The sequence below is a fragment of the Nestor notabilis genome, unplaced genomic scaffold, assembly GCF_000696875.1.
Source record: "Nestor notabilis isolate BGI_N333 unplaced genomic scaffold, ASM69687v1 scaffold1571, whole genome shotgun sequence".
In the NCBI taxonomy this organism is placed as follows: Eukaryota; Metazoa; Chordata; class Aves; order Psittaciformes; family Psittacidae; genus Nestor; species Nestor notabilis.
The window spans coordinates 40,379-63,043 of NW_009913158.1; the positions used below are offsets into that span (position 1 = coordinate 40,379).

Here is a 22,665-nt window from a genome sequence, read left to right on the forward strand (position 1 = left end):
CGTGCCTCCGTCCATCCGGCGGCTTCTCCAGCCCCTGAGCATCCTCATGGCCTCCTCTGGACTTGCTACAACAGGTCCATGTCTTTCTTATGCTGGGAACACCAAAACTGTATGCAGTACTCCAAGTGAGGTCTCAAAAGGTTTTCTAAGGAAAAACCTTAATATTATCCCCAAGTTTGCCATAGATAGTTTTTTGCCCTTTATAATAATGAAATTTGTCTGCCCATTTTGCTCAGGGGCCCAATACTCTGGAAATCTGGAGAAAACCAGTGGAAAACAGGTTTTTTTTCCATCTTGCTACACTGTGCTAAGCACAGGGCATGTGCTGGGTAGTAACAACAGCTCCTCCAAGTCCAGTTATCATTTATCAAGTATTAGTACGTGAAATCTGCCCTCCCACTCTCTTCCCATGATGGGGGAGAGAAGGGACAAGAATTGCTGGCTCCTCTCTTTTGACAACAAAGTAAGTCTTTGTATGAACTGGGGGAGTCCTTCCTAAATTGTTGATTCCTTTCCAGAAGGGTGGTGGTTGTTGCAAAGCTTTCCCCTCACTCCTTGTATTAGCTCCCAACCAGATACTTGCACATCTCAGTTCCCAAGATCAAACTCCTCCTGAATTGTACAATGATTTGTTACTTCTAGAGAGATAATGTGCTTTGAGTTTTTCAGAGTCACCACTCTTAATATCACAGAAGCAAATCCCTGCAAGCTTGTTCCAGCAAGGACAAAAATTACAGAGATGGAAATGCAGCTGTAATAAAGAGGAAAATAAACAAGCCATCTTGAGCCAAAACTGTCTCCTAGGTGTCACATAGTCCCTTTGAAGCATATTTGTATTATCTAAGCAGGGAAATGAGTTGTTCAGCACCAGTTCACCTTCTGAATAGCACTATTTAAAGAAAGAAACATAGTGAGCTTAAAGTCCCTGCTCCTCAGAAGCAGCTCAGAGCAACAGCCCCAGCTATTCCTGTCTCTCGCTTGAGCTGGAGGCTGGAAGCTTGGTTTTCTCTCCTTTCTTTTCTTAATTTAAACTTCCTTTCTTTAATTCTGGTGTTCTACCTACTATACCTATGAATAACTCACTATACCTATGAATAACTCTTTATACCTATGAATAACTCTTTATACCTATGAATAACTCTCTATACCTATGAGTAACTCACTTTCCTTTCTCAGAGACAATGAAAATATAACGTGGGGACATGTCTCAGATCCTCATTGCACTCTGCAATGAAGCAGAGAAGCAGTTTTTCAGGTCTCGTGATGAACTCACTGCTTCTACCTTAAAGGAACTTCCATCTTGCAACATGGGTTTCAAAACATAGGCTGTGTGTTATGAAACTCAGAGTATTCACAGTGTGCAAATCCTATCAAATGCCCAACCTTTGGGGTCTTCATACAGACACATGGCATAATTACAAAGAGGAAAGGTTTGGGAGTTGAACATGGTGAGATGGACCCTTCACTGGCTGCTGCATTACTTTGCATTCTCAGAAGAGATGGGATCTGGCACAGCTAAGAAGCTTGCCTAATAATTCATCTGTCTACAAGAAAAGTCAGCTTCAGCCTGAAACACTCATAATTCAGAGTGTCAAGGTCCTGCATAAATTGTGCACGTACTGGTACAACTGTGGCCAAAAAACTGAAGTCATTTACTACTAGTGGCCAACACGTGAATCTCACCTTACTGCAGCCAAAGCCCAGGACCTTTCACAGCTTCAGGCCCTATCCCACCACAGCACCCTCAGAAACTGCAGTTTTGCCTGCATTTCACCCTGAAATTTGTTTCTAATTGTTTGACTATAAATTCTGGCAATTACATTAATCTGATGTAGAAAGGGAAGTGAATTTATCTTTTCCTAACAAGCTATATATGAAAAGTATGGGATCTGTTGACAATTTTCGCAGAACAGCAAATTGCAAATGCCAAAGATGTGATTATATTGAAGTAGCTGCAATTGAAACATATAAAAATGTGTCGAATAGCTGCGTCTCTTCAGGAGAAGAGGTGGAAAGGACAGTTACAAGGGATTACTTTTAAGCTATTATAAAATGAGTACAAAACTGTTGATTACATAGAGGTACTAAGAAGAAAAGAAGACATGGAGAATGTTAAAGTTCAGAACTTGTTATGGGATAGCTTATTCTTTCAGATAGGTCACAGGAAGCTATTTTCATGTACAGTCATTATGAAGAGATAATTATGGAAGGCATTATTACTCAAAGGCAACCTCACTGCAGAGGAGGTGTCTACCCATTTAAATAGGCCCACCAGCTGTAAACAGAGTGGGTAGTGTGGAAGCACTAGAAGAGCTTCCAGCTTCAGTGGTGCTTTGTGGTGTTGGATAGCACAACGCACATTTTCGCTGCCTTGGGGATTATCAGTTAGTGTGACAAGCAGGAAGCCTGCTTTGCAGTACCACGGGTTTTGTTTATAGGGTTGGAAAAAAGCAAACTGTTCATTGCAGCGCGCCCTCCTCCACAGCAGCACAGCAGGTTTATTGCTGCCTCGGCTGAATCAGCTTGTGCAGTGTAGGACTGAGGATGTGGACAGGCTCAGAAGTCAGGAAGAGTACATGGCAGACAGGTACTCCTTAGAGAAGCTGGGCACTTGCTTGCATCAGAGCGCCAGGTTTCAAGAAGGAAAGCTTCCTAGGGAACCAAAGGGACTGTGGTGGTTTTTACCCTGGACTGAAAATAGTGCTGGCAAACTGCAGAAGAGACTGGTGCTTATGCTCATATGGTTGGTAATTCACTGGTACAAAACAATTTTAAGCCCAGCTTAATTGGTCAATTAAACTGGCTCTACAGTTGCTTTTGCATCATCAAAGCAGAATAAAGCAGCTGGAAGGTACAAGGGTTTCTGGTGTAAAACATCTGGTGCTGTACCACTGGCACCTGCTGTTTCATGTGTAATAACAATTTAGCACTATTAGCCCAAAATAAAATAAATTGCTTCCTTTTCTTAACTCAATCTCAAAACATTCATGTTTACTAGATAATACCCTTTTTATAGAAAAATGGAATGACTAATCCTTCTATTGCATGTTTTTGTTAAAATATTGTGATGAAAAGAAGGGGGTGCAACATTTTCCTTCTCATTTTTCACACCCAGCATCTGTTGTCCTATTCAAATACTGAGTGAAGACATTATTATTACTTTCTACCCATTCTTTGAAAGCTTTAAAAACATAAACTCATTTATTTTTCAAAGGTCTGCATGAAATCAGGAACTACTACTCACTCCATTTTGCATCTTGAAAATCAGGACACCAAGGAGATTTAAAGCCAAAAATCTCAAAAGATGGCATGAGTTTTCCACAGTCAGGTAAGAGAACCTGAGACCTTTATCTGTTCCATGTGTTACATGTTTGTTCAACACCCTGCTCAACTGACCTCCACTTGCAGTCATGAGTGTGCAGTTTTCCTGCAAATTCAGCTGTACTCCTCTGAGGGCACAGCAGGAACTGAGGTGGTACATGGCGAGAGGCTGGCTGCAGAACAGTCTGTTTGCCAGCCACTACCAAGAGCCCCCAAGAGCCCTGTGACAGAAGCAGAAGACAGCTCTCCACAGGCTCCAGAGCTCTCTTCTTGCCATCCCAGCCTCTTTCGCCACCCAGCACTCTGATCTGCAGTATCTGCAGCAGGGATCCTGCAGTGCACCACTGCTTCCTTCTGTGCCCGCTGTACTCCCTGAGGACATGTATCCTGTTCTCTAACTAGGGCAGGATCCCTGGGGAGAGCAATATGCCATTGCACTACTGGTATTGTTACTAGTCATGTGTTCTGGGCAAACTGAGGGGAAACAACCAAGCTGAAATTGTTTCAGTGAGTTCCATAGCAGCCTTTTGTCAGTGCCCAACATTGGAAAGGCAAGGAAACTCATGATAAAAGAATGACCACCATTAAAAAGAAATTCAATCAAAAGAGACTGCATGGATTCACAGCTGAGGCATCAACTGGATTCACTGGTGTAGATTTAGTGGTCTAGATTAGGAAGGGGAATGTACTTTACTGGTTATAGATTCTTCTCTACCAGCAATCCTGTCCCCGTCAGAGTTTTCACTCACCCACTCCCCTAGGTCTGTGTTCCAGTGGACCTCACTCTCTATGCTCAGCTCTTACCTCTTTTCTTTACTGTCCTCTCCAACACTGTTCTCCCTCCAGATTATTTTTTTCAAACTAATTCAGCCTAAGGCCAATGTGTGCCATGGGAAATTTCAGCTTTAACAATAACAACCTGACACAATTACAACCAGCTGAAAACCTTTCAATGAAAACATCACCAAAAGCCTCAACTACAAAGCATTTACAAGTTCACCCTGTCCCCAACGCCCTGCTGCAGACACATGCACAGCTCTACCTGCTAATTAGGAAAGAACATAAGTGCTTATGTGACAGTATCAGAGAACACAACACTCACAGGTGTTTTACTTATATACACATATTATTCTTCATCATATTAACACGTTGAACACCCTTTGAAATATTATCTTGTGAATAACAGAAAATTTGCATATTTCTGTCTTATTTTTCAGGACTAATTTTAGTTGAATGAAAAGAGATTCAAAAGAACGCAATGTACATTTGGAAATGAATGCCTTTGCATGACATGACATACCTCTCTTCTACTGAAACTTCCTTCAGCTGCTGATGTGGTTTTGTCCCTTCCATTTCTCGGATGCTTACTGCATAGATCTTAGTGGTATAGTCAATTGCTTTTTCTCTTGCAACATCACTATCATAACCTTAGGAAAATAAAACATAAAATAAAGCAAACTACCCTTGTTTCACAGTGGAAGAGTAGAAAACAAGAAAATCTGCACCAATAAAAGGAAGGAAACAAGGCCTACCAAGCTCTCCCTACACTGAGCTTTGGCACATGAATGTTTCTCACCCACTTCAAGTTAAACGCCTGTGTGAGTCTTTGTGGAACAAAGACTAAATTAAACCCATGTTTCATACAACCCTTTTTTACCTCCATCTTCTTCTGCATCTGTGTCTGATTCTTCACTATCAACCAGCTTACTCTCCTGAATGCCCAATAATTCTCTGGTCCAGATCATCAAAGCTGTATCAGCACCACCTACAGTCAGCAGCACAGAATCATTGTGTAACCACCGCACGTTGGTTACCTGTGCGCTGTGACCCACGTACTTCTTGAATTTTGCATGTTGGCCCTGTAGCACAAAGAATTCAAGTATTAGCAGCCTGACATGCCACAAACAGGGTCTTCCTTAATTCCTCTGCTTCTGCAGTTTCCAATCACAGGAATAAACACACTTATTACCTTCACTGGATACGAAAAAAGCTTCACAAACCCAAAATCATCTCCTGTAGCTAACAGCGTTCCATCTTTTGTAAGGCTGGCTGCATTCACAACAGTCACATCACTGTGCATGGGCCAAATTCCTTCACAAGTAGAGCCAAGAACACACGTCCAGGTGTCCCACTCGATCTTCTCTATCTGCAATCAAAATATCCCCAGAAGACACTGCCTTAATACATCAAATGCACATTGGTTTCACACCTGCATTTTTCTATGTTTAATATTAAGTTAATTTCAGTGTTTTTAGAAACTGTTCATTGTTTACCACTTGTTAATGCAAACTGCAGATCTTCATCAAAAGGTTTAAAACTTTAAATATTCCCACTTTCCCAAGGCAGAGCATGATTTGGACACAAATCTCCATAAAGATTTTCTGAGCTGCTAAACATGGGCAGTTTTGTACAAGAATTACGTGTCACAACTGATCCACATCATTAAATCCAGGCCATACTCTTTAAAGAGGGTATAACCTGGATGCACACTCATTACACAGAAAACCACGGCAGGGGGTTGGAAGTAGATGATCTTAAGGTCCTTTCCAACCCAAACCATTCTATGTTCTATGAAAAAAGGTGACTTTTCAGGAAAGGGGTTGTGGAAAATGACTGCTATTAAACAACCACAATAAACTTACAGATACAAGCAGAAGCTTGCAAGTCTTACCATTTACAAAGGCTAGGAAAGATGCTATACAGAATAATTAAATCTAATTCTAGCCACTGTAATGCAGTATTTTAAAAGGAAAAGCTATACCATTTGAAGACAAAATATGCTAATTCTCAACAGTCCTGAAAAATAACTTTCACAATAAAAAGGTCCAATAAGCATAATTCGTACCTCAGCAATTCTTATAATATGCCTTTTCCCCCTTGGTGCTTCAAAAAATAGCTGTTCTTTGGCACCAGAATTGACTTGCAATAACTTTCCTGGGTATGAAATAAGAGTTTATTATATTCTTATTCATTATTACGAATATTATGAACTTCCTTTTGATTGAGTGAAGAGATTTCTAGAGGTAAGCTAAAGCAGAGGCTTAGAATCACTCTCAGAATAACCCTATACTCCTGATTCACTGCAGAAGTAGTATTTTAGATATTATCCATCATACTTAAAAAATTACTGTCTCGCAGCAAATCACATTCTTCTGATAAGACACATTTTGCTTGTGTTTTCATCACCATGATAATGAGAAATAAAAACTATAAATGTGTATGCTTTTAATTTCATAATCATTCTGCAAGACAGTTTTGCCAAAAGCTAAAAGCACTGTAAATTCCTGTCTGTTTTGCAGTGCCTAACTGGCATATAGTCCAGTTACACACCAAACTGTCCTTCAATATGAAGTTTACTATACTCATACAAATACTGTGACATTACAAAGATAATCCTGTATGCAACTGATTGTACATTAGATTATCAACTGATAGGAACCAGTGCAGTTCCAGCACTGCCCTGTTTTCACTGAGCATCTTGCCCTTTGTTACATGAGCCACAGTCATTCTGTTGGGGTCACTGACAAGCAAAGTGCATTATGCTATAGGAGCATCATGCCCTTCCTACCCAACCTGAATAATGCAGTTCATACAATTTAGAATATTAATCCTTTATATTTAGAAGTTCAATTAGTTTCCAATAAACACCACAAAGGACACAAAGAATTCTCAGTTTTCTTACACTTCATATCTGCACGTTACACATCCAGTAACTGGCTACTAAGATATACAGGTAGGATCAGACAACTTGCTATTATTACTTTACAGCTGTCAGTAGTCAGTTATGAGGGTTGTAAGGAGGCACATGGTACCAGCTCAGCTGTAGCATGGCTCTCCACTTCTAGCTTAAGAATGGCACTCAGACCTGAATGGATTCTGCAAAGAGTTTAGCTCCTGCTGTGGTCAGTGAGCCTGGTCCACATTTTGGGACTAGCACAACAGGGGAAGCAGGGCTCAGACACACAGGTGGTTCTACACAGAATCATATTAGGTCTGAGAAGGCTTATTTGTATGAGTTCATTATCGATCCTGCTAGATGTAATTAGCTGTGACAATAAGGCTCTCTAATTTCATTGCAGTGATTGCCATGTAATGATCAGCAAAGAAGCAAACAAATTGGACACCAGCAAATGTAATTGCACTGAACCCATATGGTGCTTGATGTTGAAACATCATTTGCATTAGTACTGACAGTTTATGTTAATAACTGGCATGAGAACAGCTTTCTGATATTCATTTTCACAGGCATTTTAAATCTGTATCTCTGGTCAAACATTTTACCTCTCGAGTCCCAGTCAATGTGTGTGATATAGCTCGATGCACCTTTACAAATGCCAACTCTTTTGCTGGTAAGCACATTGTAAATATCTACAAAATTATCATGGGAAGCCACAGCCAGGTACTTTCCTGATTCTGGAAAGAAGAGACACTGAGATTATTAAAGCTGTACGTGTTATAATTATTATTGTTATGCATTTTTACTGTTGTAGAGCAACAAATGCACCAGTTTGGGGTGGGCTCCATCCAGTCGTACAGAATTGTAAAGTATTTAATGGAGCACACATAAAGCCAGTCTACCTTCTGGACATACAGTCTTTTGTCTAGAGGAGAAAAAGAAACCCCAAGCTAAATGCTGCCCTTTCACCTTATCATCTGATTATACCTCGTGAAAACTTTATATCTGAGATCATTTCCTTTCTGTGGTGAAAAGAGACCATGTCTTCAACAGTGTCAGCATTTACCACCAGAAAACTCCCATCGTTCAAGCCTACAGCCAAGGCTTTCCCATCGGGAGAAAAGGCACAGCATCGTCCACCTGCAGAACAAAAGGGATGGGAGTATTTTAGGTTTACAAACTTGGGATTGAGTAAATCATCAGTAAACTGCAGCTGAAAGGTTTTTACATTGAATACATACCTTTTAAATAGATGTGTTATTTATTAAAACCAATATATTATGTGATAGAAGGATTATGATTAATGTTTTACTAAATGGGAATGTACCCTCTGCATAGGCTGTTTTTAAGTTGACAGTGGTGATTTGAACAGACTTGGAATGGGTTTAGGTGCAAATGCAACCTTCCAACTGTGTTACAAACACATCAATGATAGAAAAAACAAAGCAAACCAAAAGATCAGAAAGGGTATCCAGATGGAAAATTCAAAGACTCATTATAGCATAACCACATGTCTTTCAGGGATACTACACTGAAAGCTTCTTCATTATATGACTGAATAATGGTTCTTGTTGGGTGGAGCACATTTAAAACCACACTTCCTTCACTTACTTTTGGCCTCAACATTATTTCTGACCATACTCTCTCATGCAGCTATCCTACTCCATCCCTGAGTTCACCTGACCCTGTTTTCCTCATCCAGTTAGAGTTCCTGTGCTCTCGATCTGTCACTGAAAATGAAGTGTGTTGAATTTACACCATAAAATTTCCTGAAGGATATCAATGAGCAAATGAAGTAAGTGTAATTTTAGGAAGGCAGCATTTCAGCACAGGTCATCCAACTTTGTACAGAGGAGAGGGCAGGAGAATGTTCATTTTCAGAGAAGTTGGTGTAACATGTGAAGTTCATGTTGCCACTGATTGTGCTCACCATGCAGAGCATTTACCTTTGTCTTCATAAGGAAAGTTTGTAATGTCAGCAAAAATAAATGCTGGCTTTAAATAAATACTCTTAGGAAGGAAAATGGTTTTGAGGTCAACTCATTCCACTTGGAATACAAGGAAAATAGATTAAAGTTAATTTTTATTATCATTCATTACAACAGATTATCGTCCTTTTTCTTTCTACCCTTTTCATTGACTTGACACATGCCGAAGACAATTTTCTTCCTATGCTCCCAATTTCTTAATGACTGTGTCCTCTTCCTACCTAATTAATACCTCTGATGAGCACTGAAAGCAAGGATGGGACTGTCACAGGAACAGAGTGGTATCATGACTATCACAGTGTATGGCCAAATGAGAATTACCTTTCTTGAGTTTCCTCACAGCCAGCATGCGGTGCTGGGATGAGAGCTCCCAGATTCGGAGTGTTTTATCATCACTCACTGTTGCACAGACGGGCAAGAGAGGATGAGCTGCCAAGCCCCAGACTTCTCCTTCCATATGTCCCTAAAGGAAATCATTTAAGAGGAAATAATGCATTTGGGTTTATGTAGTATTTTATAAGTTCCATGAAATAAGGCTTTCTGCATCTCCTCCCGAAGATTTTCCACATTCAAAGAGACCTGACTGTTTGGTCTGTTTCCTCTGATAACCATGTTAAATATACTCTGCCATAGTCTCCTCCACTGTTACTAGCTGTAATTCCTGTGCTTCCAATGCTCTCTCTTCCACTCTTGAAATGAACAGGAAATAGTGATGCTCCAAACAGGACTTTCTCCTGAAATCCTAACATGGGCTAATCTGTCTTCAGGGCTCATGTCGTTTTTGAGATCCTGAAGAACTTCTTTGCCCAACATACCTATATTCAATTCTTTTAATCTTTCCTCAGAACTCAGTTTTCACCCTTCCCGCTTTCCTGCTGGCCCTGCAGATCAAGGTGAAATCATTTCTATGCTAAGTCTGGATTTCAGTTTGGTAACTGGTGGTTTTGAGATGGATAAATGCCATTAACAGAAAAAGCGGAGGAACTCTCATGACATCTTGATGACACCTTATGTATTTTCTATTTTGGCTCAAGCTGATGTGTGCAAGGATGTAACAAGCTGGATGACAATTATAACACTTTATCAGAAAGCTCACAGCATTTGGGTAATTTTAAGCTATTTTTACTATCATGTGAGATTCATGTGAGATTGCAGTTCCAAATTAGTGAATGAGTTAAATAATTTACAGCTTATACATTCAGGTTAGCAAGGCTGTCATGCAGGCAATGACAATTTGGAGGATTACTTTGTGTGATCAGAACTGACTGGAAAGAAAAACACCAAAGAAATAAGACGTTTGTGAAAAATAATGTTAATTCAGTCAGTTATGGAGAATAACAAGTAAAAAATTGACAAATTATAACTCAGTAAACAAAATATACAATTTTCTACATATAGACATCAGGGTTATTCATGACACTAAACCAAAGCAACAGCAAATACAGCAGAGGACATAAAGATGAATTTTTTTAACCAAACTTCGCAAAGTACTGTCTTGCAAAAAGAGATTTCGTTGAAATGTCTAAAAAATCCATTAAAAACTTCATCAGCCTTTGAACTTAATGTACTGCTTGTTTTACCTTCAGAATTCTGAATCCACACTGAATCTCAAAGTCATTCACATAAGAAAGCATCAGCTTCTGCCTGAGCAAGGATAGGAATGGTGGTCCCCAGGGTTAATGAAAACAGAAAGGAAAGGACTGGGAAAACCTTATGATGTCTGCTCTATCTACAGGCAATATTTCAATATGGGAGATCCATCCCATACCTGAACCAGTAGAGTCATAGGACCGCTTTTATCGATTTCAAGTATCTCTCCATTTTTAGTTCCCACCAGTATATGTCCATGTCCTAGGCTGATGGCTCGAATTGAGGGATTGTCTTCTAACAGCAAACCTGAAGAATACAGAAATGTTAATTTAAGGTTTTTATTGTGAAATCAAAAAGAGCCTCATATCACCCATAGTTTATACTGCTTATATTACCTATAATTACAATCTGTTTAAAATCATGAGCCATGAGATACATTTGCCTGATCAAACTACTACATAATCCATGGATTTAATTAATAGTTCAAAGGAGGGGAGCTTGTGCTAGTCTATACTGTGGCAATATAAAGACTAGTATTTTACTGCTTTAACTGTGGCAGTGTATCAGGGGTTCAGCTGCTCCAGCACCATGGATATTAAGTCTGTGATTAGCTGTGAATGTCACTGTACAGGCTTTCACCTGATGCCCGTGGAAGTACAGTTTAACAGGGCTTTCCAGCTCACAGAGACCCTGGTCTCACCACATGAAATGTGGCCAGCTGAGGCAGCTAGCTGCTGAACAGAACAGGCTTCGGAGCAGCCAGGCTCGCAGGTTTGTGACATTCCTTTCTAAAATCATTTCTTCAGTGAAAACAAAGCCAAATGTCACAGAATAGAGGAGGAAATAGCAGAGCAAACTAGAAATGGCAAAGACTGTGTGAAATACAACTTGTAGCAATCCAAACAGAAAATGCCAGCATGGGGTTTTCCAAGCACTGTTTTCCCTTTGTTTTCTGGTAAGATTTGACACCTATTGCTGCTGTTTTACTGGCCCTCCTGTATATAGTCTTTATTAGAACACACCGACAGATAATACCTTTAGAACTAGCAGATAGTGCTGCTCTTTTAATAGCATATGTCTTCAGACATCGTTCAAACATATCGTCCCAAAGAGCCACGATTCCATCTTTTCCACCAGTTACAAACCCCTGTGTGATCACAGAATGGAAACACAGACAAATGTTCAGTGCCCATATGTTAACACTTAAAAAGACATGTCCAAAAGCAGTATAAATTCTCCCCTGCATTTTATTTCTCTGTTGAATTAAAAATGCTGAAGCCTATACCTATGAAGGAAAATATAAAAGGGGAGAAGATTAAAGAATTGCTTTTCTAGGGTTATAAAGACTTATAACCCCACAGTTGGCACACTACTGTAAGTAGTAATGCTGGATCATAATATTTTTTTGCATGTGGAAATAAGCTATGGAAAAATATGTGCTTCATCCTTAGAAGAGACAGTAGTTAGTAAAATAGTTTTTCAACGTATTCCAAATTCAATGAACTTAGCAGATGCTTCAAACCGAGTTCTAATAATGCACAGGAAGCAATTCTTTGATCAATACCCTTGGTAGATTCTCTTTATCTGTGCCGAGTGTAAAACACAGCATAAATAACTAACCAACAAAAAAGTAAGGGAAAAGGATGTTCAGAAGATGGAGTGCCAAGATCAAATAGAAAAATTGATGGAAAAGCTGGGAACAATCAGCTAGGGCGAGAAAGGATAGAGCCGCAGGGCTTTTAAGTGACCTTGATCTGTAAAAATGTTTATAGTTAATATTCTTCTCCTGCTATACTTTTGAAGTTGAAACTGTAACCTCAAAAAGGATATTCCATTATCACCATCTTCAAACTGCCAGTGGCAAAACTTTGCCCCAAACTCATTTATACGATGTCAATAATATATTTTGCCATAGTTTCTTTTAAAGATTTATTGATGCAGCTGAAGGAAAATACTTTTGATATGTGGAATAATTAACTCAGAAAATCAAAATCCTTAGATATTTGAAGTCTGGATTGCTTAAGATACAGTGACAATGTTATTAAAAATTCATGGTTTGTATTTTGGAAACTGGTAATTGATACTGATATCAGAGGGAAATTGACAACCCCACTTGGAGTACTGAATACAGTTTTGGTGTTCCCAGCATAAGAAAGACACAGAGCTGCTGGAGCAAGTCCAGAGGAGGCCACGAGGATGAGCAGGGGCTGGAGCAGCTCCCGTATGGAGACAGGCTGAGAACATTGGGGCTGTTCAGCCTGGAGAAGAGAAGCTGCTGGAGACCTCAGAGCAGCTCCCAGTGTGTGAAGGGGGCCTATAAGGATGCTGGGGAGGGACCTTCATCAAGGACTTGTAGTGATAGGACAAGGGGTGATGGGTTCAAACTGAAACAAGGGAAGTTCAGGTTAGATAAGGAAGCTCTTCCCTGTGAGGGTGCTGAGGCGCTGGCACAGGGTGCCCAGAGAAGCTGTGGCTGCCCCATCCCTGGCACTGTTCAAGGCCAGGTTGGACACAGGGGCTTGGAGCAACCTGCTCTAGTGGAAGGTGTCCCTGCCCGTGGCAGGGGTTGGAGCTGGAGGAGCTTTAAGGTCCCTTCCAACACAAACCAGGCTGGGATTCTGTGATTCTAAAATGCAAAAATGTTTTGGGGATCAGGCAGAAGAGGCAACGAATGGTTCCTGTTACTCTACATAGTTTACAAATATGACAATGACACACAGCGAGAAATAAATGCTGCATATTCAGAAGTCAGAAAGTTACTGGTCAGGTAATGAGCACAAAATGTCTATCAAATAACAGAACGCATTAATACTGGTTTTGTTATTTTAATCACAATCAGATTGATCCAGTGCAACTTGTTTTCTGTTACGGTTTTGCTTAGTATAAAGCATCTTCAGTGTTAGAGCAATGTAGGACAACGTATTGCTCACATACACATGTACAAACCCTGAGTAACCCTGTTGGGAGGAATGTTAGATATACACTTCTAAAATCCAGTGTTTCAACAGAACCAGGAAAGATGAATGGGTCACATCAGATGCTAAATACCTTATCCAGTGCGTGCATGGCAAAGACAGGTCCATCATGGGCTTTCACTGTCTTCAGCAGCAGAGTATCCTTCCAGATATAAATGTCACCAGTAGCAGCACCAGAAAAAACCAGATCTTCTATTCGCCCGTATGAGACACTCATCATAGTTTCCAGTTTCCCAGTAGTTCCAAACGTTCCTCGTTTTGATGTAAAGCCTCCACCTGCAGCATGAACAAAAGGAAGTCTGTCTGTATTTCAGTTTGCAGCCATAGTGATGCAAAGACAAATGTCTTGGCCCCATCATCCCCTCTGATTATCTATGATAGAGTAAATCATAGAAATACTGAAAACAGAGTGCACAAGGGACAAACATAATAGAAGAAAATCACTGTAGTAACGACAGTTTTGAAGCAGGACAGACTCTATTTTTCAGACTGTTCTTTCCAAGCAAATGGTAAATTTGGTGAGGAATTCTGTAAAAAGGATTAACACAATGGCTGGCGGGATAGTTTTTGCACAGAACATCCTGCCAAGCTCCCGCCAAGCTTTTCTCTTTAAAGGTGACCACAACTACACACGAGAGGTTTGTTTTACTTGTCCACTGGCAACCTGACAATTTGACAGCAGGTTTGCAGCATAAATGGTAGGATTTTCTCCTCTTCTGATCGTCAGAAAACCAAGTTGCCACAGTGTTACTCCAGTTCAGAAAGCAGGAGCAGCCTTATGCACCCATGAATTGAGTACTTCTAGACTAAAACACACATATAAGTACAAAATAGAACAGCAGTGGTGTCCTTTTGTCAAGTCATCATGTATTTCACAAATAACCACACTGAGTCCCACTGAGCAAACCTTAATTCAAAATATACCATTTTTATTGCAAAGAGACTATACTTTGAGTAAGATAACTGCATAATGCAAATTCATGCAATAGAATTTAACAAGCAGCAATGCAAGTGTATTTAATCACTACAAAAATAACCTAAACATAAAATATGCAGGAAAAAATGTAATTTTTAATCTGAGAGCACCTGAACCACTTGAATGCTGTCAAGTACAGTGTAAGTATAGGAACTTCATGAAACTACCTGATTTTGAGTTGTCTTGATTCTATTTTTAGCTGCCCTTGCCCTGCCAAGCTTTGCTGAATGTCACACACAGAAGATGCTCTCCAAGATCTTTTGATCAACTACTCATGTAGTGTGTATACAATTAAAACTCATGAAGAACAAGAAGTCCAGCCTGGAATGAAACCCACCCTCGATCAGAAACCAGCTCTCTCGCAGTCTGACACAAGCCTAGACCCACAGCTACTTCCCATTCTGAATATTTTGCTTGTTAGTTTGCAGAATCTTATCCTGTTTTTAAATATTAGAAAACATTTTCATTTTTTCTAATTAGGAAAGGAAACCAAACTCCTGTGTCATACGGAAAATATATTACCTCAGTATCTTGATTCTTGTGATACTGTGTTACGATTTTTAGCCTAATGGATAAAATATAAATTACTATAACTCAACTTCTGCAAAATACCCTATTTTTTATTTCTTATTTTCTTTTGCCCAGGCATACATTTTAAGGTCCATCCTTAATCCTATCTTTTCAGCCTAGCACCTTGAAACATGTGCTTCCATCTCTGGAAGTCATCTCTGATGACTGAAAACCAGCTCTATCTTGATTCTGAAGGGTTGCAAAGTGTCCCAGCAGTAGCTGAAGAGCAAACACTACCATTTCCAGCAGTGGTGGGCCAGAAGCACCTAAGATTTGTAGCTACCAGCTGGTGCTTTCACCACAAGGGTCATAATCTGCCCAAGTGAATTACAGGACTGTGTGTTTTCTGTGAGCCAAGGATGTTTGTACAGGAGAAATCCTTAATAGTATGACTAGAGCTAAAAAACCAGTAGCTGAAAATGCCTTCTAAACAGAAAGGACTACTGGGACATTTGCTGGTTCAGAAGTAGGTTTTTACCCTGTTCTTATTTTGGTAAATAGAAAATTGCTTTACAAATAAAACAGATTCTTAAACTGAGATCATGATGTTCTTGTATTAAAAGCCATACACATTCTCAAACAAATTACATATAAAATATTCAATACAGTACCTGTTTGCTGCCAAAACTTGATGTGTTTCATCCCAACTGTGACTAGTTTGTCTACATGATGTGGATTACACTTCACTACAAATATTTTATCTTTATGGCCCCTGCAATAAAAATGAAAAATAAAAGTACATGGTAAGAGACGACGTAACATTTCAAATTGTTTTGTTCTAAGTAGGCATTTAACTGTATGGACTAACATGGTCTTTAGCAATGAGAATCTTATCACCATGACTGTCCTACCACTGGTGCACATAGAGCAGTTATGGGTCTATAATAGTGAGGATTGGCAGATGAGCCACAGAGGCTGTGTCCTCATTATCCCTCCCATCCTTACCCTACCTAACAGGAAGCTGAGCGCTGTGTTTCTCATCTGCAAGAGTTTAGCCTTGGAATCCTCCAGAAACCTGGTGAATAAAAATTGTCTCTCACTAAATTTCAGTTCAGCTAAGTCATGATGAAGAAGCAGGCAACAATGGTCAGTGCAATTAAGAGAAGGTGTAAAGGGCAACATAAATATTTAAGTGGATAAGAACTCTTATAAATATTGTAAATACTCTGTCAAGAAAAACAAGGAAGTGTTTAACATACCCTGCTTCAAGACAAGAAGTAAAAACCCAAATTATATAATTATAGTTTAGGTAGCAGTTCATTTAGCAGTATATACACCTTCTAATTCCGTTCTTGGGTAATTAAATTATTCTTCTTGGAGTATGTGTTTATGGGGATTTTTAGGTTTAAGTTTCACCACTGCAAAAAGTATTCCCAGATGCAAAGTAGTAATTATTTCTAAATTGTGTTTCTAATTATTTCACCAAAAGCAACACTCCCCAGCTTTTCAGTGTGAATTTCCAGGTTTTGTACTGTGACAATGACACTTTCATCTATCAGATTTAGTAGACCTGGAAATCGCATGGTTCTGATAACCTCCTTGGATTCAGTGTTTTCTTTTGGTGAATCAGTTAGATGAAAACCAGTCCTTTACCCCTTTGGCATCTGAAGTACATCTTGCAATTCCTTCTTCTCTTGTTCCTCTACTTTGCTATAATGACGCTCAGCCTTTCAGATGAGGCCAGTTACACTGCTGCTTCTGGAAGTGTCTATCACACAGGTAAAACGTACTGCCCTGAGTGCAAAGTCAAACTAATTGCATCCCAGTGCAGGTGTCCCTGTAAGATGACAGGATTATGTCTGCCTCTGTGGCAGGATGGATGCGCAGACACACGAGATCTGGACTGTACATTTCCACCCTGATTTCCTTTGTGTCGTTGTGTTCTGAGGGGCTGGCACGGGATGTTTGCTCTTACAGAATGAAGTATCAGAACAGGATGGTCATTGATTAGGTTGTAAACGCACTTGACAACGCCCCCTTCAGCTTCATTAGGGATTGCAGTCCACTAATACAAAACACTGCACCAGCACTGCATCAGCATGTAAGGCACAAGAAGCTGGGGAGGGAAACTCAGATACATCCCGATTCTAACAGCTACACTTACTCAATAAGGATTTTAATGAAACCAGACAGAGGATTGTAGAGCCAAGATAGAAAACCAAGCAGTATAGTTTATCCAGGATGCAATTAAAACTAATAAATAATGGGATATTCCGAACATTGCAAGAAAAGAAAGCTGAGAAGTCATGCTGAAATAAATTACACTAAAAAGATTAAGCAAAGAGTATGTTCATAAGAAACAAATATAACTACAGAATAAACGTAATGACTTTTTATACAGTGAACGTACACTTCATTTTTCAGATTTAGTCCTTTAGATGAATTCTTCTTGTGGGTCTAGATGATTGTAAGGAGATGGCCTTCTATTCTTGGCTGCTAAGGCCATGTGAGGTTCATGACTAAATTCAGATGTAAACTCTCCTGTCTTGCTTTTTGTCTCTCCCTTCATATGTCCTACTGTGCTTAAAGAATGGGGGGCTTGCCTTTAGGCATGTCTAAAATGTAAACAATAAATTGGAGTATTTTAGAAGATAAACTCTTTTTTTATGCTCTCTTTGAGAATTCTTGAGTATTTTCAAAATAATAGGTTAGTGACAATAGTAGGTCCATTGGGTACCTATAGTATATACTGAAAACAACCTGAGTACTTAATTTTCTATCTGCCCTGTAAGCAACATGAGACAGGGAGCCATACAGCCCATCACCACCTTGCTTCCAAAGCTTAGCAGGTGTCTGTGGGAATACGTGTGGTATTTCTTTCACTTGTGTTGTCTGAAGCACAATCTGTCTGCAGACAGTAAAACCAGGATTGCAAAGCAAAAGAAAATGTCACGTTTTCCAACACAGACAACACTGTTGCTAAGCAAGCCCCACACCACAGATTTTAAGCAGGATCTAAAATCTTGCTGCCTGATAAACTGGATGTCTGAGACAACATGATAGAGCTAATATAGATCATGGTACCCACACAATTGGATCAAAGTGTTTATTTCTTCAGTAATGGTATACAGCTAACAGATAGTGCTGCCATAAGAAAACTTTATTTCTTCTGGAATATGTCACCATATAATAATAAAAGTAAATTGTCTTTCACAGGCACTACTTTGCAGTTATACTACTAATTTCTACTGACCAGTACTAGGCCTTACATAGCTGCAGACAGCATAGGAAATTAACTTGTGCCTTTCTGGTACACAAGCCATGCTTACATGAATTCTACACAATTCTAGTGTCCTGACCTCAGAGGTACATTTGATATGCCCAAGGGTAAGGCAGAAACCTTACAGGTTGATTCTTCTCAAGCAGTTTGATTCTTCTACCATGTACAGCCAAATTAGTATAAATCATGGGGGACATTCTTACTTGATCTAGTTGAAGACATCCCTGCTCATTGCAGGGGATTTGGACTAGATGAGCTTTGAAGGTCCCTTCCAACCCAAAGCATTCTATGATAAAGAATATTTTAGAAGGAAAAAAGCAAACATGTAAAATATAATCCCGAGCACTGGTCCCTTCAAGCAATTGCAAAAGCTTCTTCACTCTCATGTTACTATCTAAGCTTTCGGTTAGTAACTGCAAAGAGCAAATATCTCAGAAACAGCTGACTCAGAAGAAAGGCAAGATCAGTAGAGCTTGAAAAATCTATTTATATTAGAGGGAACTCTTTTTGCTTTTTGGAAAGTGATCTGGTTATGTGCCCTGATGGAACCCAGCATGTTGTCTAATGCATAAAGGAATACATGACACCTCTGATGACTTCTGCCCTGAATCAGGACATAAAATTGAGAGAAAATATTAACTTGAAAATCATTAAATGAGCTACAGTATCAGTGTTGCTATCTAACAGAAAGGCTTGGGATCTCTTGACAGGAATAGTTCACAGGATTTCCAGACACTAAGCTGTACATCCCGAAGTATCTAATCTGGATATATTGCTCTGAAACACCATTTGGTTTGCAGAGAGGTGTTATGTTTTCTCCTATAAACACAGTAATAAATAATCTTACCTGGTTGTTGCTAGCTTCTCTCCTTTTTTCCAATCCCAAAACACAATGGCATGATTATCATCTAGCCCAACAGATGCCAAACATTTTCCATCAGCTGTACAGAAGCAATATGTAATGTTAAAGGTGCTATGGCTTTAGCTGAAAACAGGCAATGAACACAACAAATACACTGTAAATAGAATTTCAAATGATGCATTATAAATGAAACAAAACACTTAGAGAGATTAGGGTGCAGTTTCACTGATGGCCTTCAGTTGCTCAAGCAGGCTGCACGCAGAATTAGACAAGAGAACTGAGACAGACGACCTGCCCAACCTCTTAAGATGACCAAGTCTTTATCTGCTGACAGTTTTAACCACGAGTGTGACAGCACCAAAATGAATACCTATTGTGTGATGACACAAGATTTCACAGAGCACTCTACTAATCCATGACCCAGCCTTCCTCTTATTAACCAAGGTGACTTCAATACGGCACCACCCTTATCAGAGATAGACCCCATTGTGTTATATATGACAAAAAGTTTTTTCTGTTTAATTATATCCTTCTTCTTATAAAAAGGACATGGAGCTGTTGGAGCAAGTCCAGAGGAGGCCACGAGGATGAGCAGGGGCTGGAGCAGCTCCGTTATGAAGACAGGCTGAGAACACTGGGGCTGTTCAGCCTGGAGAAGAGAAGCTGCTGGAGACTTCAGAGCAGCTTCCAGTGTCTGAAGGGGGCTACAAGGAGGGTGCAGAGGGGCTCTTCATTAGGGGCTGTAGTGATAGGACAAGGGGCGATGGGTTCAAACTGATATAAGATAACTGATATATAAATAAGAAATTCTTCCCTGTGAGGGTGCTGAGGCGCTGGCACAGGGTGCCCAGAGATGTTGTGGCTGCCCCATCCCTGGCAGTGTTCAAGGCCAGGTTGGACACAGGGGCTTGGAGCAACCTGCTCTAGTGTGAGGCATCAAGCCCAAACCATTCTATGATTCTATGATTTTTAACTAGATTATTACAAGGGTCTATTATTTTCTAGAAAAGGCATTCTTTTGGCTTTATCATCTTCTATTATAATTTAGTTTCTTTCAAAATGTGTATTCCTTATCAAACCATCAAACCTTTGATCCTTCCCAAAGGCAGACACAAAACATCCCTGTGTGTGACGACAAGGAAGGTAGGCAGGATCAAACAAGACAATGAAAGTCAGTTCCATAAAATCTAAGTACTCTAAAACATTTGAAACATTCCTGATCAGATGATGCTTCTCTTCTTGTGCTTGAAATGGTGACAAGAAGAACTATTAGTGTGTAAAAAAATGGGTGGTTAAAAGTTAATAGGCAATGTAATGAAACTATAAATATGACAGAAAATTGTAAGGTTGAATTTAACTGCTGGCTGCAGGAAAGACACAGCACTACTGATAATGAAGGGAAGAAAGGCAAGAACAGAAGATCATACATAATTCAACTGCATTTCGGCATCCTTGCTACGTGCATGAAATAACTAGAAACAAGACCACTGTTAAACTTCTCGAGACAAACTCCTGTCATGAAATTGGAAAAGTTTAAAAACTAAACCATAATTGCTCAAGTATATGATAAGACAGTTGAGCTTTACAGGTTGTAGCAGGAGCTGATTACCTGGTGATTTTTTTAACTGAAGACAAGTTAAAGCTGGAGGAAGCAGAGAACTAAGGAAATGGCCACAAGAGTGAATGAAAGCAATGATTTGAGAATGTTACTTCTTGGAGAAGTTAACAGATGTTAAGGACTCTGCTTATGTATAGTTGACTTCAAGAACAGAAAGAGAACTGGTATAAATTACTCCAATAGAACTACTGCAAAGTTCAGAAGGCTCAACAGGTTCTCAGAGCTAGGCTGGGCTCGCAGTATTTAGTGACTGAGTTCTGTGAGGAGCAAGTCAAGGAGAAGGGGAATTACAGAAAGAGGAAGAGAGTACACAGTTGGATGAAATAGGCCTAGATGGAAGGAGTGTAAATTGAAAGGGAGGAATGAAGGTGAAAAAAAAGGACAGCAAACCAAACCTGAATTTATCTGGGGAGGAGGAGGGGAACTAAGAGAGACAGACGTTAATGAGAAAGACAGTAAGAACTGTAACAGATTTAGTGAGATAAAATGCTATGATGATAGCTGATATGAAAGGTAAATATACAATAATATGCATTATTTAAGAGGTATATTTGTTAGTAAGAATACAATTTAAACTTTATTCCCTTGAACCAGGGGGTTTTATGCACTACTGTGGACTATACACTCCAATTAATATCCACAATTATAGAAGTTAAATTAGCCACCAGAGGGCACAGCCAAACATTGCATGAATGAACTTACAATCTTTGAACCATGGCCTCATCAGAATGGTCCCACAGAAGTGGTCCAGCCCTGCACACTGCTTTCAGTAATGGCTCATAGCACATGTTTTAGCAAGTGAGTAAGGGCAGAGAGAACTGGGAGTACAGAGTCAGCTGCCAGGTCAAGTACAGCCACAAAAGCTTGGGAGTATTGGGCTTGTTTCTTTAAGCTTCAAGTGGTGTGACCTGAAGCTAATATAGAAACACCTATTACTAACACAATGGAACCTGCTTACACAAGCCCAAAGCAGCACTCTGATCCCGTAAGTGAGGTGCATATTTGCACAACTATCTGCTCCTCTCTGTGCCAAGAATCCTAACTAAAGCCAGGTAGGAATGCAATGTGTGCATTCTCAGGATCAGGTCCTAAAGCAATGCTGTGATGATGCCAGTGGTCACTGCTTTTAAAAGAGTTTTAATGTTTTTGTGCAGATTTATGTCTACAGAATATGTGGCCAACTTATTCTTCAGGCTTTTATGGAGAGAGATGGATTCTGATACACCACTATCCACACACTATATGAGTACTACTATCTGTACAGGAACCTAATTGTTAAAAACCATAAAGCATTTTCTATATATATGAACATTTGTTCAACTAGGGATTGTGACCAGAAGTGTTTTAACATCCCTGCAGACTATGTCAGTTAGCTCACCCTTATCCATTTTCCCTTCTGGTACCATATCTACCTTCAGAGCTTGGTTACACACCATGGTGGATCAGCAATATCACACCTGAATTCCAGCTCTTGGATGAACACCAAGACTCCTCTTCTGATAATGGAATATGACTCAGTTCCACAACTTATCTCTGTGGAAGTAAAACTTCTTTCATATAGTCCTGTCTCACAATTGTGATCTATGTCCTAGTGAATTCTTACCACATTTCTAGAGAGGAGAATATGAAATAAATTGCATCTAAATGAAAAAAAGTCAGGTAAGAAGAAGGATAGTTCAGATAAAGTAATATAATTTAAAAAAAAATAGAAAAAGGGAGAATGGATTTGTAAGCACTTTTATGAAGATGCAGAAGTACATCTTTGTTGATGTCATCTACCTGGATTTCTGCAAGGCTTCGACACTGTCCCACACAACATCGTGGTCTCTAAATTGGAAAGACCAATTTGATGGATGGACCACTCGGTGG

The 22,665-nt window shown here is 39.7% G+C and overlaps 1 protein-coding gene across 1 annotated transcript in view; it reads right to left on the reverse strand.

The window, feature by feature from the left end:
- The window catches only part of EML6 (echinoderm microtubule associated protein like 6), a 45,008-nt gene extending 22,776 nt beyond the window's left edge, over positions 1-22,232 (reverse strand). The window contains exons 1-13 of the mRNA XM_010022986.1: positions 22,175-22,232; positions 19,164-19,257; positions 15,708-15,808; positions 13,624-13,826; positions 11,611-11,722; positions 10,754-10,881; positions 9,307-9,448; positions 7,985-8,137; positions 7,603-7,734; positions 6,167-6,255; positions 5,291-5,467; positions 4,979-5,180; positions 4,622-4,748 (exon numbers count right to left, since the gene is read on the reverse strand). Coding sequence (XP_010021288.1) covers positions 4,622-4,748; positions 4,979-5,180; positions 5,291-5,467; positions 6,167-6,255; positions 7,603-7,734; positions 7,985-8,137; positions 9,307-9,448; positions 10,754-10,881; positions 11,611-11,722; positions 13,624-13,826; positions 15,708-15,808; positions 19,164-19,257; positions 22,175-22,232 — 1,718 coding nt within the window. The remainder of the gene's footprint in view (positions 1-4,621; positions 4,749-4,978; positions 5,181-5,290; positions 5,468-6,166; positions 6,256-7,602; positions 7,735-7,984; positions 8,138-9,306; positions 9,449-10,753; positions 10,882-11,610; positions 11,723-13,623; positions 13,827-15,707; positions 15,809-19,163; positions 19,258-22,174) is intronic.
- Positions 22,233-22,665: the final 433 nt, after the last annotated feature.